Source organism: Coturnix japonica, chromosome 20 (genome assembly GCF_001577835.2).
Source record: "Coturnix japonica isolate 7356 chromosome 20, Coturnix japonica 2.1, whole genome shotgun sequence".
In the NCBI taxonomy this organism is placed as follows: Eukaryota; Metazoa; Chordata; class Aves; order Galliformes; family Phasianidae; genus Coturnix; species Coturnix japonica.
Genome location: NC_029535.1, coordinates 9,497,232 through 9,513,117, shown reverse-complemented (window position 1 = coordinate 9,513,117; position 15,886 = coordinate 9,497,232). Strand labels below are relative to the sequence as shown.

General features: G+C 60.7%; 4 protein-coding genes across 4 annotated transcripts; 2 read left to right on the top strand and 2 right to left on the bottom strand.

Annotated features, from left to right (window-relative positions):
- The first annotated feature begins 300 nt into the window (after nucleotides 1-300).
- On the top strand, nucleotides 301-5,182 carry PLTP (phospholipid transfer protein). The gene is made up of 16 exons (XM_015881939.2): nucleotides 301-1,035; nucleotides 1,761-1,879; nucleotides 2,020-2,119; nucleotides 2,186-2,314; nucleotides 2,428-2,583; nucleotides 2,734-2,797; nucleotides 2,933-2,996; nucleotides 3,106-3,197; nucleotides 3,319-3,495; nucleotides 3,647-3,706; nucleotides 3,802-3,966; nucleotides 4,143-4,210; nucleotides 4,293-4,335; nucleotides 4,521-4,584; nucleotides 4,669-4,745; nucleotides 4,849-5,182. Exons 2-16 carry the CDS (start codon nucleotides 1,768-1,770, stop codon nucleotides 4,987-4,989), a joined length of 1,512 nt encoding a protein of 503 aa, XP_015737425.1. The 5' UTR covers nucleotides 301-1,035; nucleotides 1,761-1,767; the 3' UTR covers nucleotides 4,990-5,182.
- A 279-nt stretch (nucleotides 5,183-5,461) lies between these two features.
- Nucleotides 5,462-9,571, bottom strand: CTSA (cathepsin A). The gene is given in 16 exon segments (XM_015881942.2): nucleotides 5,462-6,094; nucleotides 6,199-6,300; nucleotides 6,408-6,497; nucleotides 6,595-6,670; nucleotides 6,743-6,891; nucleotides 7,011-7,089; nucleotides 7,268-7,359; nucleotides 7,489-7,573; nucleotides 7,678-7,769; nucleotides 8,028-8,183; nucleotides 8,266-8,352; nucleotides 8,596-8,646; nucleotides 8,747-8,858; nucleotides 8,980-9,140; nucleotides 9,405-9,460; nucleotides 9,463-9,571. Coding segments are annotated over 16 exon segments (1,566 nt in total). The 5' UTR covers nucleotides 9,557-9,571; the 3' UTR covers nucleotides 5,462-6,010.
- Nucleotides 9,572-9,667: 96 nt separating this feature from the next.
- Nucleotides 9,668-12,549, top strand: NEURL2 (neuralized E3 ubiquitin protein ligase 2). Its single transcript, XM_015881980.2, has 2 exons — nucleotides 9,668-10,541; nucleotides 12,155-12,549. Exons 1-2 carry the CDS (start codon nucleotides 9,710-9,712, stop codon nucleotides 12,268-12,270), a joined length of 948 nt encoding a protein of 315 aa, XP_015737466.2. The 5' UTR covers nucleotides 9,668-9,709; the 3' UTR covers nucleotides 12,271-12,549.
- A 1,301-nt stretch (nucleotides 12,550-13,850) lies between these two features.
- Nucleotides 13,851-15,857, bottom strand: ZSWIM1 (zinc finger SWIM-type containing 1). The gene has a single exon (XM_015881961.2). The coding sequence runs from the start codon at nucleotides 15,835-15,837 to the stop codon at nucleotides 14,239-14,241; it is 1,599 nt and encodes a 532-aa protein (XP_015737447.1). The 5' UTR covers nucleotides 15,838-15,857; the 3' UTR covers nucleotides 13,851-14,238.
- Between the last annotated feature and the right edge of the window lie 29 nt (nucleotides 15,858-15,886).

Genomic DNA, 15,886 nt, shown 5'->3' with positions numbered 1-15,886 from the left:
GGCTCGGGGCTCGGGGGCTGTCGGTGCTGCCCGCTGCAGCGCTGCCCTCTGCACCCAGAGCACCGGGGTCAGTGTCATCAGTTAATGCTGGCCCAGCAGTTTGAAGGGCTAAGTGCTGTGTAAGCACCGAGCCGCATCGGTCTCCCTGCTGCCACAGCGTGAGCCCCCACAGCCCGGCTCAGTGTGTGTGTGTGTGTGTGTGTGTGCAGATAATCACCCTCAGCACAAAGTGCTGGCTCAGCCCAGCCCCGTGCTGCAGGGAATTGGAGGAGGGGGAAACAAGGAGCTCAGCCGGATTTGTGCAAGGCTGCACGGCTGGGAAGCAAAGCCTTGTCCTTTGGAATGCAAAGGGATTGTGGCAAAGCACGGCCGGCAACTTGGGCTGAGCGGGGCCGCTGTGCCCGCACAGTGTCACGCATCCCGGCCTCTTGGCAATGGGATCAGAAAGGGAATAAGGGCACAGCTGGATCTCTTCAGCGGTGCCTCTTGGAGTGCTGAGCACATCTGTGTCTGATCAGCTGCTGGGAACAGGCTGGGAACGAGCCCTGGTGGCTGCGAGCCCTGCAGAGCCTTGTATGTGCCAGGCTGTTGGAGCGGTTCTGTAGCTCCAATTGCCACAGCAGCTTCCCCGTCTGGTGCTCACCTCACAGATGGGCACAAAGCAACTCCCAAAGGACTCATGTTCAGCTGCAGCCGTGGCACAGAGCCCGCTGGGCACTGCTGGAGCTGGCAGAGCACGGCGGGGAGTTACGCAGCAGCAGGGCTGGGGGTCGGCACTTCCCCAAAATGATGAAGCCACCCTGCGCTGTGTGGCCGGCGTCCCCGAGCCTTTCATCCTCCTGTCTGCTGTGTCTCCTCCCAGCTGTGGGCTCACAAGGGGTGGTGGCTGGTGGGATATATAAACGCATGGGAGCCTGAGCCAGCTCAGAAGAAACTCCTGGAGCTGCTGGTGTTCTCCCTCCCTCCCTCCTTCCCTCACTTCACTTCACGTGATTCAGTTTCTCCAGACCAGGGAAGCCGAGGACAAGTCATACTGTAAGTATATGAACTGAGCCAGCATTGTGCTGCGAGCTGCCCCAGTCCCTGTGTGGCCCTCGGGGAAGGATGGAGGCTCCGGACCCCAAGCAGGAGGGGCTCTGTCCTCTCCCTTGCAGAGAACTGGGCAGAAACACAATGGAGAAGCCCTGTGCTGTCCCTGCCATCCCGCAAGCAGCTCTGCCTTTTCCTGCTGGATGAGGAGTCTCCATCTCTAGCCCAGCCCTGCTGCAAGGCATGGGACGTGGACGGGCAGTGCTTGTCCTTGGGGAGCATTTGGGGCTCTTCACAAGGCTGGAAAGCCCATGGTAGAGGAATCCCTTCCCTGTGTGGTGATGCGGTTCCCCACGGGGCTCACCTCACCCTGCAGTCTGTGGATCTAGCTGTGCTGGGGAAGGGCAGGATGCTGCTGGCACTGACAGCAACAGCTGTCCGTGGTTGTTGGGTGTGGTGGTGTGATCCTGCCAGCCCATGGGGTCTGTGCTGGGGGCTTGCACGCAGCACCCTGGGGCGCTGGCCCACTTATGCGATGGGGACCTGGATATAGTTGTGGGATTTTGGGGTGTGGGGCACAGCAGGGCCATGGGGTAGGTGCTCCTTGGGGCCAGCCCCTGCCCAGGCTGCCCCTGTTCTGAAAGCAGGTTGGGCAGCAGCCACAAGGATGGCTGGGCATCCCCTCTGTGCCCCATAGCTCAGTTCATGCTGACCCCGTGCTCTGCCCCCAGGTGCGAGATGGCTGCCGGCAGCCGCCTCCTCCTCCTGCTCCTGCTGCCCTGGCTGACCGCAGGCTCGCACAGCCCTCCCGGCTGCAAGATCCGGATTACCTCCAAGGGGCTGGACCTCGGTAAGGGGCTGGCCAGGACCCTGCTCCCAGGCAGGGCGGAGAGCCGGCTTGCACGGCGGGACCGGCAGGGTGGGCTTTGTTGGTGGAATGCGGCACAGCCTGCCTGGCTGTGACCAGCCCGGGCTCATTTTGCATTGCAGTGAAGCATGAGGGTCTGCGCTTCGTGGAGCAGGAGCTGGAGAACATCACAGTGTCAGACCTGCACGGGAAGGAGGGGCAGTTCCACTACAACATCAGCCAGTGAGTGCTGCCTGCTCCCTGCGTGCAGCAGCCCTTGGGTCTGCCTTACCGTCCCCTCCCTGGCAGGGTCAAGGTGATGGACCTGCAGCTGCCATTTTCCAACCTGCACTTCCAGCCGCAGCAGCACCTCGCCTTCAACATCAACAACGCTTCCATCAGCCTGCGCTTCAGGCGGCAGCTGCTCTACTGGTTCTTGTGAGTTACCCTCCCCTCCCCACCAGCCCGTCCCACAGCCCCGGGAGTGCCGTGCTGCCCATTCCTGGGGCTGATAGGATCTGTGTCTTCCTGTCTGTTCCCATGGCTTCCAGCTATGACATCGGATCCATCAATGCTTCTGCTGATGGTGTCCACATCCATACCGTGCTGCAGCTGGCCAAGGATGAGGTCGGACGCCTCAAGATTTCCAACATGTCCTGCAATGCCTCCATTGCCAGAATGCATGCAGGATTCTCTGGCACGCTCAGGTACACCCGATGCCATGGTGGCAGCCATGCCCCTGTGCCAGGCAGGATCTGTCTGTGCCACCCTGCTGTGGTCAGGCCTGTGTTTTTTTATGGGAATGGAGGTGGGGGGACAGGGCTGGAAGGCTGCTGCAAAGCTGTTGTGTCCTGCAGGAAGGTCTACGAGTTCCTGAGCACCTTCATTGTCACAGGGATGCGCTTCCTCCTTAGCCAGCAGGTAGGGCTGTAAGCAGAGATGGGCACGGAGCTCCCCTGGCTGCAGTCAGGAGGGGCTGACCCAGGGATGCTGGAGGCAGCCCAGTCCTCCTCCAGGCCAGGAGTTCTGGCCCCACTGCTGAGTGATTCCCCACAGATCTGCCCATCCCTGGAGCATGCCAGCCTGGTGCTGCTGAACTCCTTGCTGGACACAGTGCCGGGTGAGCAGGATAAGACCAGACCCTGCTCACTGCAGCCTATGCAGAGCCGAGAAAAAGGACTGCAAGCCACCCCGTAGGGTTTGTTCTCACAGCACCTCTTCCTTGGCAGTAAGGAACTACGTGGATGAGCACATTGGAATTGACTACTCCCTCCTACGTGATCCAGTTGTCTCCCCAGAAACCCTCGACCTGGACTTCAAGGTCTGGCACTAGATCCTGCCCTGCCTCCCCTATCCTTGTTGGCACAGCTCTGCATCAGTGCATGCAGTGAGCACAGCAAGCGGTGCTGCAGCTGCAGCAACAGTCACTGTTCTTGGCACAGGGCATGTTCTTCTACCGTGCGAGGGAGGAGCAGGAGCTGGAGAACCACGCGGTGGAGCCGGTGATCAAGGAGACCGAGCGCATGGTTTATGTTGCCTTCTCTGAGTACTTCTTTGACTCAGCCATGCATGCGTACTTCCAGGCAGGTGTGCTGGCAATAGAGCTCGAGGGGGAGAAGGTGAGCAGCACATTTTGACACTGCACAGGCTTACGCGGGGGAGGGGTGCTGCCTGGGGGAGGCAGGGTGGGCTCCACACATTGAAGTGCAGAAGCTCTGCAAGGGGCAGAAGTGCCAGCTCTCCTACCCATGAGGTTTGTCCTCCCTGCAGGTGCCCAAGGACCTGGAGGTTCTGCTGAGAGCCACCTTCTTTGGGACCATCTTCATGCTGGTGAGAGGAGATCCCCACTGGGGCAGGAGAGGCACAGGGCCCCCCCCTGGGGTGGAGCAGCTCTGCCCAGCATGGTTCCCCTCCCCTCTCCCCAGAACCCCGCTGTGGTGGATGCTCCCTTGCGGCTGGTGCTTCAGGTGTCAGCTCCCCCCCGCTGTGTGATCAAACCCTCGGGGACCTCCATCTCTGTCTCTGCTTTCCTTAACATCTCACTGGTACCTGCAGACCGCCCTCCTGTCCAGCTTTCCAGCATGGCCATGGTGAGTGCTGCTGCAGCCAGGTTGTGTGTGCCTGCCCTACTACACAGGGCAGGAGAACTCTGCACCCCACCTGGGAAGTCTTTGATGCCCCAAAGCTGGGAGCAGCACCCAGGTTGTTCTGCTGCCTGCCCACAATGGCTGCAGCAGGGCTCCCATGCAGCTCACTCTCCCCATAGGAATCAAAGCTGAGTGCCAAGGTGTACCTGCAAGGGAAGGCACTGCGTGTGCAACTGGACCTGCGAAGGTATGGCCCACACTGAGCTCCCACCTGGGCTGCAGGGACCATCTCCTCTGCCCCAGCTCACAGCTGCTTTCCCTCCATGCAGGTTTCGCATCTATTCCAAGCAGTCAGCACTGGAATCTCTAGCGGTGAGCAGACCCTGTGCCAGTACAGAGCGTGGGAGGGTCCAGCTGTCCTGGGTAGCTCCCACAGCAGGGAGCAGCGCTGGGAGGGCTGTGCAGGCCTTCCCACCCCTTCATCGACCCTTGAGAAACACAAGCAGGCCCTACCCTGCCCAGCAGCTCTGGACTCATCCCCCTTCCCCTCCCCACAGCTGTTCTCGCTGCAGGCCCCACTGAAAACTCTTCTGCAGCTGACAATCATGCCCATCTTAAACGGTAAGAACCATCACTATCATCACTGCCTGTGCATGGCAAGCACTGGGGCAGTGTCACGGGGCTTACTGCATCTCCTCCCTGCAGAGAGGACAAAGAAGGGTGTGCAGATCCCTCTGCCAGAAGGCATGGACTTCACCAGGGAGGTGGTCACCAACCACGCGGTGTGTGAGAAGGACAAGGGCAACTCCAGCCCCTCCAGCAGACACTGTGTCCTGGTGGCTGCAGGCACAGCCGGTCCCGTGCCAATACTTCTTTCCTTTGCAGGGATTTCTCACAGTGGGAGCTGATCTCCACTTCTCCAAGGGGCTGCGGGAAGTGATCGAGAAGTACCGCTCTGCCCCTGCAGTCCCTGCTGAGCCCACCGTGCAGCCCACAGCAGCCAGCACAGACTCCCACCAGCTGTAGCTCTGCTTACTTGCTCCTTCACCCTGGACAAAGGTCAGATCCCGGGCTGGACCCGTAGGCTGTAGGTAGGAAGTTACATCCCCAGTACCACTCACACATCCAGCACCCAGGTGGGCAGCAGCAAGGTGGAGACAGCTGCTCTGGGAATCCGTGCTGCAACCCTTCTCATACACTAATAAACCACTGTACGCCAGCTTGTACTGCCTTGTTGCTTGGAGGGTGAGCCCACACTCCAGACCACAGAGCTGCCAGCTCCAGGGGAGAGCTCTCCTCCTGCTTCTGGGGTGGTTTGTTTTTAGGAAGCCCCAGTGCCCTCTGCAGAAAGGGCTCTGGCTCCCAAGAACACCATGCACAGCACATCAGCACTCACTGCTGCTGGATCCTCTGTTAGGAACCACCCTTGAGATAGCCAAAGAAAGCAAAGCAGAGGGTAGCAGAGAGGTGCAAGGAGCTCATTAATGAGGAGCAGGACCACCTTATTCAGAGTTTATTCCAGGTTCCCTAGAGTACTGTGTGACCTAGGCAGTGAGATTGTCTTCATTGTAAACTGCCTTTCAGTGTGGTCAGGTTGGGAGTGGTTTCAAGGGGAGCAGAAAGGCCCTATAGGGCAGCCCACAGCCACCACGTCAACTGTGCTTAGCAGAGAGCAGCTGGCTCAGAGCAACCCAGGCCATGTGTGTGCAAAGGCCACAGGGCAGAGGGGAAGTGATGAGGACTGCTCCCACCCCAAGAGGGAAGTAGTTGCCTCCAGAGATAGAAAGGAGGTAAGACAGGAAGCCACAGCAAAGAGACAGGCTGCGGCACCCAGCAAGGATGGAGTCCCAGGGTCTCCCTACAGAAAGCCCAGCTCCAGGCTGAGCAGAGCCCCTGGGGCCGGAGGGATCCCCACCAGCTGCAGTAGTGACTTTGTTCATGACACAGGGGAGCCCTGGTGCAGCTGAGTGGCAGTGAGGATGAGCTGTGCGAGAGGTGACTGGTGTATGCAGGCAGCCCGAGGCCCTGGTCACAGCCTCCCCAGCTCCTAGTATGGCTCATTCTTAATGAAACGGCTGAACATGGTGAAGGCAGCGAGGGGCTGGTCTGTAGGCACCATGTGGCCGGCTCCCTGCAGGAAACAGGTGCCAGCAGTCAGTGCCCTCCATGGGGCAACCACTGCCTGTCCCACAGCACTGATGTCAGCTGTGTCTGACTGCACCATCTCAGCCCTACCTTGACAGTGAGGAAAGCAATGTTGGTGAACTCTTTCACGAAGCCCCCGATCTGGTTCTCGCCTCCTTCAGTGTAGAGCCAAGGCCGGCGAGCCACCTGCACCTGGGAATAGAGACAGCACCCTGAGTGCCAAGCCCCACAGACCCCACTGCTTCCCCCTGTGCCTGGCTGACCCAGGGACCAGCCCAGATCTCACTCTGCCCATTTACCTTCTGGCACAGGGAGTCCACGAACCACTCATCCCCAAGGAAATTGCAGGCCATGTCAACATCCCCATTGTACACCAGGATTCTGTATTTCTGCAGAGCAAGAAGAGCATGAGCACCACGCAGGGCACGACCCTATGTGGGGAAGAGCTGCTCCCATGGGCTGTGTGCTCCCCCCACAAATACACACCATGGCTCCAAGAAGCTTCAGGTACTGGTCATTCATCTGCATGTACAGGCGCTTGTAGCTGCGGTTCACCTCGAAGCTGCAGAGGAAGCAGCAGTGGGTTCAGCAGCCGCTTGTGCCGCACACTCAGCCCCACCTGTGCCTTGCTCACCTGCACACCTCCCACTCCGGAGCATCGGGGGAGATGTGAAGAGCCTTCCTCACTTCTGGGGAGTTCAGGTACATGGTCGGTGCTGTGGAGTTGGTGCACGGTGGGTCCATCCGCACTTTATTGCGGGCTACGGGCATCCGGAACAGGTTCTGGGGGAGTCAGGACAGCCCTGCAGCAGCAGCTCAACACTGCCCATAGGGACAGCTGCCCCGTCCCTACATGCAGGTGGAGGGCGCTGGCAGCGCGCTGTGATGGGGCCCACGCTCACCTGGCGCCAGGAGAACCTCAATGGCATCCGGATGAAGGAGTTTCCCAGATCATGTGTGACGAGATAGTCACCTTCATACCTGGGGGCAGACCAAGCACGGCAACAGGGTGAGAGCTCTGCAGGAGCGAGGGCTCGGGATAACAGCCAGCACCAAGCACCAGGAAGAAGCGGCCACAGAAGCAGTTTCTCTGCCAGCCCCCTGCTGCTGGTGGGGATCTGCCTGTGCTTGGGGACAGCGGTGCTGCTGCTGCTCTCACCTCATGCTCCCAGGAACACCGCCAGCACACGGGGCGTAGAGATTGTAGATGTTGAGCCCAGACTCCTCTACAATCTCAATCATCTCTGCCATCTGCAACGAGCGGGGCTCAGTCCTGAGCGGGGCTCAGGACTCAACAGAGTGCTTGAGGGACCCAGCACCAAGCACAGTGCTGCTGCTCACAGGGACTGGAGCAGGGCTTGTGGATTGTAGCTCCCTCACCTTAAGCGTGCAGTTCAGGTTGGAGTTGTCATGGAAGTTGCACTTCCCTTCGGAGCAGCAGAAGGTCTGCAAGTCCTTCCACAGCCTGCAGGCAGAGACCAGGAATTGGAGTGATTCACCAGAGCCCACCCTGCCCTGTGCCACAGGGACCAGCAGCACTTCCCCCCCCTCAGTGCTCCCCGCTCTCACTGGGTGCCCAGCAGGCCGTGGTAATAGGCGAAGTACACCAAGGAGTTGTCGTTGATCTCATAGGAGGAGAGGCCGTTTCCCACAGCGATTCCCTGTGGGGCAATAAGAAAACAACTCTGTGGTATGGCAGCTCCTCACAGGGCAGCCACAGAGCATCGGCGTCAGGCAGGAAGCAGCTGTGGCCCTGTTTACTTCACAGGGGGAAGAGGAAAGGCCATGGGTGCTTTGGAGCACTCCTCGGTCTCACGCAGCAGAACACGTTCACCACCGGCACCCAGGGAGATGAAAGGCTGCAGGGCTGGGGCCGCCCCCACGTGATGTGCTGGGTCTCAGCGAGGCCGTGCCCTCACCTTGAGGTTAAGGCTGGGGTCCTGCATCACCCACTCTGCCAGCGTAGGGATGTAGATGCCGCCGTAGCTCTCCCCCGTGAGGAAGAGGTCGTTCTTGGAGTACTCAGGGAAGAGCCTCAGGAACTCCTTCAGAGCCAGGTAGTTGTTGTGTGCGACCTGCAGGGACAGCGGGTGGCATCAGGAGGGTGGCACTGGGCCAACAGCTCCAGGCTGGGCCTGCAACAGCCTCACGGCTCACCTCGGTATCATTGGTGGCATATTTCTTGTCCTCGGAGTAGGAGAAGCCAACGCCTGCAGGGGACTCCAGATAAAGCATGTTGGCAATCTGTGGGGACAGCAGAGGGGCAGGGGAGCATGAGAGACCAGGGAGCTCCCAGCACAGAGGGCCAACAGCCTTCACCCACAGCACTGTTTGCACATGGCCCACCCCAGTGTTGCAATGAGAATCTTGTCCCTGCTCTGCATTGAGCTGGAGGGGGGTGAGGAGCAGCACAGAGCACTGACAACCACAATTCCCCGCAACGTGGGTGGGGCAGCAGCCGCTCCCTGCCCACGGCAGCACCCGTACCTTGTTCCAGGCGTAGTCATTGTACTTCAGTGTGACCCCATCGGGCTGCACCTGAGGAAGGAATGGAGACCGATATGTGACACACCACAGGGCCCCAGACACCGCCCGCATCACGGAGCCCTGCAGCCTCCAGGGAGCCGCCACCACTGACCAGGAAGGGGCCGTGTTCCTTCAGGAATCCTTCCATGGAGCTGCAGCCGGGGCCGCCGTTCAGCCATAGCACCAGGGGGCTGCTCTGCGGGTTGCTCTGGGCCTCCACAAACCTGCGGGGTGTGTGATGTGAGTGAGCACCCAGTGCCCAGCCAGCACCAGCACCGGCCCCACGTCCCGGCCCCACGCCCCGGTCCCGGTTCCCATCCCCGGTTCCCATCCCGGCCCACGTACCAGTAGTGCAGTCGCTGTGTGGGCCCGATGCAGAGGTGCCCCGAGTAGTGTCTGAACGCCGGCTGTTTGTTCAGCCCGGGCAGGAACGTCACCTCGTGCCCCGCGGGCGCGGCCTGAGCCGGCCCCAGGAACAGCAACAGAGCGACCAGCAGCGGCAGCATCTGCGGGAGCAGACACGGGAGGAGCTGACGGACCGGACGGGCAACGAACCGCAACGAACCGCACCGAGCTCCGCCGCCACGATGCTGCGGTGACCCTTGTCGGTACCGGCACTACCGGCACAGCCACAGCGGGTCACTCCCCCCCGCCCCGCCCGGTGCCGTACAGCCCTATAGCCGTACAACCGTATAGCCGTATAGCAGTACAGCCGTACAGCCGTGGTGCCGTACAGCCGTACAGCCGTGGTCCCGCCCGGTGCCGCTCACCCCGCTCACCCCGCAGCCCGGTCCCGCAGCACATGACCCGCGCCCATATGACCGCCAGCGGTCACGTGAGGGTGGGCGGGGTTTCGCGGAGGGGGCGTGGACACCCTTAGCCAATCAGCGAGCCGTCTGGGCAGCTGGCCACGCCCCTCCATTCCACGCGTGCACGTGGGACCGACCCGGCCGATCCACGGACCGCACGGACACGGCGGGATCGAACCGACACGGGGCTGACAGGGCTGCAATGGGGGGAGCCCGGTGTGGGGGGACCCCGATGTAGGGTGGGGAGCACAGGGCCCCGTCCCTCTATGGCCCCGTCCCTGTATGGCCCCATCATTGTATGGCCCCATTCCTGTATGGCCCGTCCCGCACCCCCCGCTCCGCCGCCCTCCCTCTGGCCCCTTCCCTCGCTCCGTCCCCCCGGCAGCAGCTGCCCGGTTATTAATAGCACTGCGGCCATGGCGGCTCCGTGTCACCCTCCCACCCGCTTCCACCGTGTACACGGCACCAACGTCCGCCTGGACGCGTCGCGCACACGGGCCACGCGCGTGGAGAGCTTCGGTAACGCGCTGTGCTTCAGCCACGAGCCGCTGGAGCCGGGGCAGCTCTTCCTGGTGGAGATCGACGAGAAGGAGCGGGGCTGGTGCGGCCACCTCCGCGTGGGGCTGACGGCGCTCGACCCGCAGAGCCTGGGCTCGGTGCCCGAGTATTCGCTGCCCGACCTGGTCGCTATGGGGGACACGTGGGTGTTCGCCATCACCCGCAGCCACAACCGCGTGTCGGTGGACGGGCAGGAGGAGCCGACCCCGGCCCCGGCCCCGCTGTGGGAGCCCGAGCTGCGCATCGAGGGCGTGAGGATCCCCCGGGACAAACTGGTGGGGCGCAGCCGGCCCGGGCGATACAGCCACCTCCTGGACGAGCTGTACCGCACCAACGTGCTGCCGCCCACCGCCCTGCGCAGCCGCATCGGGGTCCTGTACGCCCCCCGGCCCGACGGCACCGCCGATATGCACATCGTCATCAACGGGGAGGACATGGGGCCGAGCGCACGGAGCCTGCCCACGGCACGGCCGCTCTACGCCGTGGTTGACGTCTTCGCCTCCACCAAAAGCGTCCATGTGATCCAGGTGGAATATGGCTGTGGGTATCTGCGTGGGGACCCCACGGGACGGTGGGATGTGGATGTGGGGCACAGAGATACAGGGTTGGGGGGCAGGCAGGGCATCCCGAGTCCCCCTAGAGCGCAGTGAGGCTGTGGTTTGGACCCCACATCCCAACCTCACCCTGCCCAGATCCAGGGCTGCAGCAGCAGATCCAGGGCTGACCCCCATGATGCTGCAGCCCTTAGGTAACATGCAGGTGTCCCCAGGCAGGGTGGGGCTCAGTCAGTTAATAGGTGCTAATTAGAAGCATATTGGAAAAATAAGCACGTGCTCAGGATGATGAAGGATGTGAAGCAGAAGAAATAGTGCCTGGGTGCTGATGGCCACCATCACGCTGCTGTGCCACCTGTGCTTTACATAATTGGGGGATAATAAGGTCTTGGCATAGCAGGCACAAGGCCAGGGACAGAAAGCAAACAAGATACCAGGACCTATAGCAGAGTGACTCCTGCACAGGGAACCCCGGACCCGTGTTCAGCCTCTCAAGGCTGTGCTCTGGCATTCTCTGTGCTGTGCTCTGGCATTCTTTGTGCTGTGGTCTGGCATTCTTTGTGCTGGCTGCTTCTTGCTAGAAGCAATGGGGGGAGGGGAGCAGCAAGGGTTCCCAGCAGCACACAGCATGGGGTGAGGCCAGCAGTGCACCGAGGGCAGTGAGTGCACCCGGTACCAGCTGCCCGCAGATTTCAGCAGCTGCTTTTTCTGCAGCATTTCCCGTGGCTTTACAAATCAGTTCTGCTCTAGTTCTGCTTTTTGCTGGGGTGTGGGTGGTGAAGTGAAACCCTGCAGACAAAGGGCAGGAGATGCAACACTGGGGGGGGGGGGGGGGTCACGCTGCTGCTCACCGAACGCTCAGGGCTGCGAGTCCCAGCCTATGATAAGCATTGCAGATATCCAGGAGCAGCCCAAGGCTGGGGCCGTGCTGGGCACAACGTTGCTTTGTCTGGCGCTGCCCCAAGGCCTCGTGCTGGTGGCCACATGAAGCAGAGCAGCAGGGCCAGCACCCAGAGCCCTGCTCTGCTGTGTGACACCGCAGTCAGCCCCCCCACCCCGCACTGCTGGGGGCTTCACACAGCTCATAGAGGAGGAATCCGCCCACAGTGTGTGTCACAGGGCTCAGGGGGGGCCATGGAAGACGTGTCCCGGGAGCATCATGTGAGTCCGCCCCGCAGCGGGATGCTGAGGGCGCAGTGTGGTGTGCACTGAGGCCACCAAAGGGGATGAGGATGAAAGGAAAATATTGCGTGGGCACGCGAGTCTCTGGAGGAATCATGTGGCAGCCCCAAGAGAAAACAAATGCAGAACACCACAGTAGCACACTGTGTAGGCACATGACTGCAGGGCCACCACACTCAGCCTGGCTGCAGCCTCAGCCCATTGAAGGAGCTTCAGCCTAGGGATAATAAGGTCTCAGCCTAAGCAGGACACAAGGACCCTGCAGGGTGAAGCTGTACCCCAGCAGAGCCCTATAGGAAAATAAGTGCTGCCCCCAAACGCTGCCCAAAAGCGAGGGGCCGGCAGGGAGCCCTGCACACCACGCTGCTGACATGGCTGCTCCAGCCACCCCAGCTCCTCCTGTCTGCTCTCTTGCAGTCCCCTCCCTGCAGACACTCTGCCGGCTGGTCATCCAGAAGCACATTGTGCACCGCCTGGCCATCGACGGCCTGGATCTACCCCCCATGCTGAAGCACTTCTGCCAACACGAGTGAGGAACTGAGGGTGCTGCATGACACAGCCCCCTGCCCCCAGATGGACTTTCCTCTGTGTGAATGGGTGCGGTGGGAGCTCTGAGCACCCGATGTAGCTGTGTGTGCCCCATTCACTGCAGGGGAGTTGGACTAAATGACTTTCAAAGGTCCCTTCCAACTCAAATTACTGTACAGTTGGGCTTGAGGCCATTCACAGAAGAGCTGAGTAATAAAGCACTTCCAGGCACAGCCTGAGCTCTGCATGGTGCTGGTGCAGAGCCCAGGCACAAAGCCACCATTTCCTGGTCCCACAGCAGGAGCACTGAGCACTGAGCACTACCCGTGGGCCTCTTCATCTGCCTGCCCTGAGCAACAGCCCTGGGGCTGCGGGATGGAAACCTGTAAGTACAGGAGGCTGGGGCACTGCTTCCCAGAGCTGTCACAGGCTCAGAGCACTGCCAGAGGTGAGTGCAGGACCAGCAGCCCCAGCCCAGGCTCCTTTCTACCTGGAAGCAGCCTGCAGCAGTGAGAAGGCTGCGTAGGGAAGCTGTGCTGCTAGCAATGGGCTCTCACAAAGGGCTGCAGGGCTCCCTGCTCACGTGGAAGGTAAATTGCAGCTGGGCCCTGGCCCAGCCACGCAGTTTCACTCTTGAGAAACATGTTTACTGAGAAGGGGATGACTTATTTCCTGTGCTCTCTGTGAAGAGGCGGAAGGGTTGGACTGCTGTCCATGCACCACGTGCAATAAGCAGCTCCAGCAGCGGCTGCTCCTCGTGCACAGGCCTGTGACAATGAAGCCTGTCACAGCAAGATGAGGGAGGCCTGGCAGCCCCAGTGCAGCCCCAGGTCCCAGCCTTGGCTCACTGTGTACCTGTGCTGTGCTCCCCTTGGGAGCCTGCTCCAGGAACAGCCAGAACACACAGCTCTAAGCTTACAGAAAGGTGTCGTAGGAAACACTAGGCTATATTTAGACAGAGGGATTTGATATTATCGTACAACATGACAAAACCCTAAAAATGAGAGGAAATCCCCAACCACACAGTTCTACTGCAACAGGCCGACTCTAAGATCGGAGTGTTACTAAAGCACCAACCCGTGGGAAACAAGCGATCAAAAGGGGCCTGTGCTGCTTTGTGCTCCTCCCCAGATGTCCCCAGCACATCCCCCAGGACACAGCCAAGGGGGCTGGCAGCTCATCAGCATCTGCAGGCCAGGGTGAACACATGTTTGTTCTTAGTGTTTTTTCCTCCCCCACTCCCCCACCCCACACACTCAAAGCGTTGACTCCGTGCTTTGCAGAAGGGTTGTTTGTACTGCAGTGACCCCCAGCAGGCAGGAGGGAGGGCGGTTCCATTATCTGAATAACTAAGAGCAGCTGCCACAAGCAGAAAAACAAACGCCCCAGCACAGGCAGCACTGCCAGCAGCAGAGATCGCCACCCTCAGGTTCTGCTGCTCATTAACACACATAGGCTCACTCGCCCAAATAGCGTGCAACGAAAATGGACCTGAAAACCAAGGAAAGATGTTTAAAAACCCTGCCCAAGTGAGCAGCCTCACTGCCCTACGGCAGGAAAGAACAGCCTCAGAAACACACTCAGCTCCAAAGTGACAAAGGCCCATTTATTGGCTTTGTTGCACAATACCCTCACAGCCGGATGCTGGAAGGACCTGAAGGTGCTGGCCAAAGATCAAATAACTTTAATCACATCATTAAACTATCGCTTCCTACCCCACACCACCCTCAGCTCACTCCATGCATTTCCTGCTTGTTAGGTCAGCAGCTTGTTACCCATTACAGTCCAGTTGGGAATTTGTAAACCAGCTCCACAGCTCCCCCATGCAGGAGTGGATGATCACACATGAAGCGGCCCAGCCAGCCCCAAACTCCCATGGGGAATAGTCTGAATCAACGGAGCAATGAAAGCAGAGGAGGGATGTGGCAGAGCCGTGGTCAGTGCCAGCCTCACGCCTGGCTCCCTGTCCCATACTAGAGTTTCACCTGCATGTAGGGCCCGATCCAGCTGTCAGCCAGCGCTCGCAGGGTGCTGCACCGGAGCTCAAACTCCTCTGTGCTACAAGAGGCGAGGAGCCGGCTGACCTCAGCTGTGAGCGAGGACACAGCCAGATATTTGTCCCGAGACTCATCCCAAGGGCTCTCCAGGTCCTCCAAGAGGTGGTCAGCATCATCTTGCATGCCCTGGATGACGTCACATCCCTTCTGCCTCTCCAGCATCTCAGGCTGCAAGGTCTTTCTCTCTGAGTTCAGCACAGCCTGGATGTGCCGGCAGGGCAACTGGAACGTCTGGTTGAAGTGGCATGTGCAGCTGCCCAGCCCTTCCTGAGTCACTCTATGAGCATCTTCAAGGATCTGCACGCTGACAGCATCTGCGTTGGTGCCTATCAGCTGTACAGACTTCTGAACCACCGCAAGCTCGCTCAGGCACAGCCTGGCAGCAGAATCTGTGCAAATATCAGACAAAGACTGCATGATGCATTCTTCAGCACTTTGGTTCACCTCATCGCTGTCCCCCTCTGGGTGTTCCGTGGCCTCCACTTTAATTGCAGGAGATGAAGGAACGTACAAGGAGCAAGTGCTCACAGAGCCGCTCTGGAGGAGAGACTGTGGAGGCGCAGGCTGGCTGCGGAGGGCAAGTGGGAGCTGAGGAGCTGCCGTTGCCACAGGAGAGTCCTGGAGAGAGCACTGTGATGGCTGATCCTGACATGCTGCTGGGGGCTGAAGAGTGGAATTGGATGCGGGTGGGCTTGGGGAAGCTGCACGGTGATCAGCACAGGCAGCGGAGCTCACAGTGTCACAGGGAGAGCCCTCAGACACACACTTCTGGTAGTACTTTGCTAAGGAGGCGATGCAAGTCTCCAGGAAGAGCTCAGCACTGAAAATCTGGCTTAGTCCCTGGGTGACGGCCTCCAGCTCCATGAAATAGTCGCTCTTCTTGCTGCCCCTCTCCCCGTACGTGGCCCAGATCTTATCAGTGAGCAGCCAGTGAGCGTGGAATCGCGGCAGCAGGTCGGGCGGTACCGTCTCGTTCAGGACGCGGTGCATCTCCTTGCGTTTCCCCTCCGTGGCTCCGCACATGGTGCTCTGCAGGGTGCTGAGCAGCAGCCGCTCGGCCCGCGGCTCCAGGCCCAGGCGCTGGATCTGCTCCTGCAGGTGTTTGCACACGTGGAAGGCCGAGAGCCGCACCTCGGCCGCGGGGAAGGCCTGGCCCAGCGCCATGGGCTCGGGGAGGTCGGGGCCGACCAGCAGCACGCGGGTGCGCCACCAGGCGGGGTTGAAGGCCCGGAACGCCTCGCACATACGGGCCAGGCCGCTCGCCGTCTCGTTGCGGGGCACGGCCAGGTGCACCACGCGGCCCGCCGCCCTGCGCACCGCCAGGCACGGCCCGTCCGCCACGAAGATGTAGAGCGCCCGGCCGCTGGGGGCGCAGAACCGGTGAACCAGCAGAGCCTGCGGGAAGCGGGCGAACAGCGCGCCCATGTTGGCCCGCTGGAAGCTGACGGCGGCCATGCGGCCCAACGCGTCCAGCTCGTACGACACCGTGCACTCCCGCCCCGCGCCCTCCGCCATGGCCGCCCCGCCAGCGCGCCCAGCCCCGCCCCGCCCCGCCCCCGACACG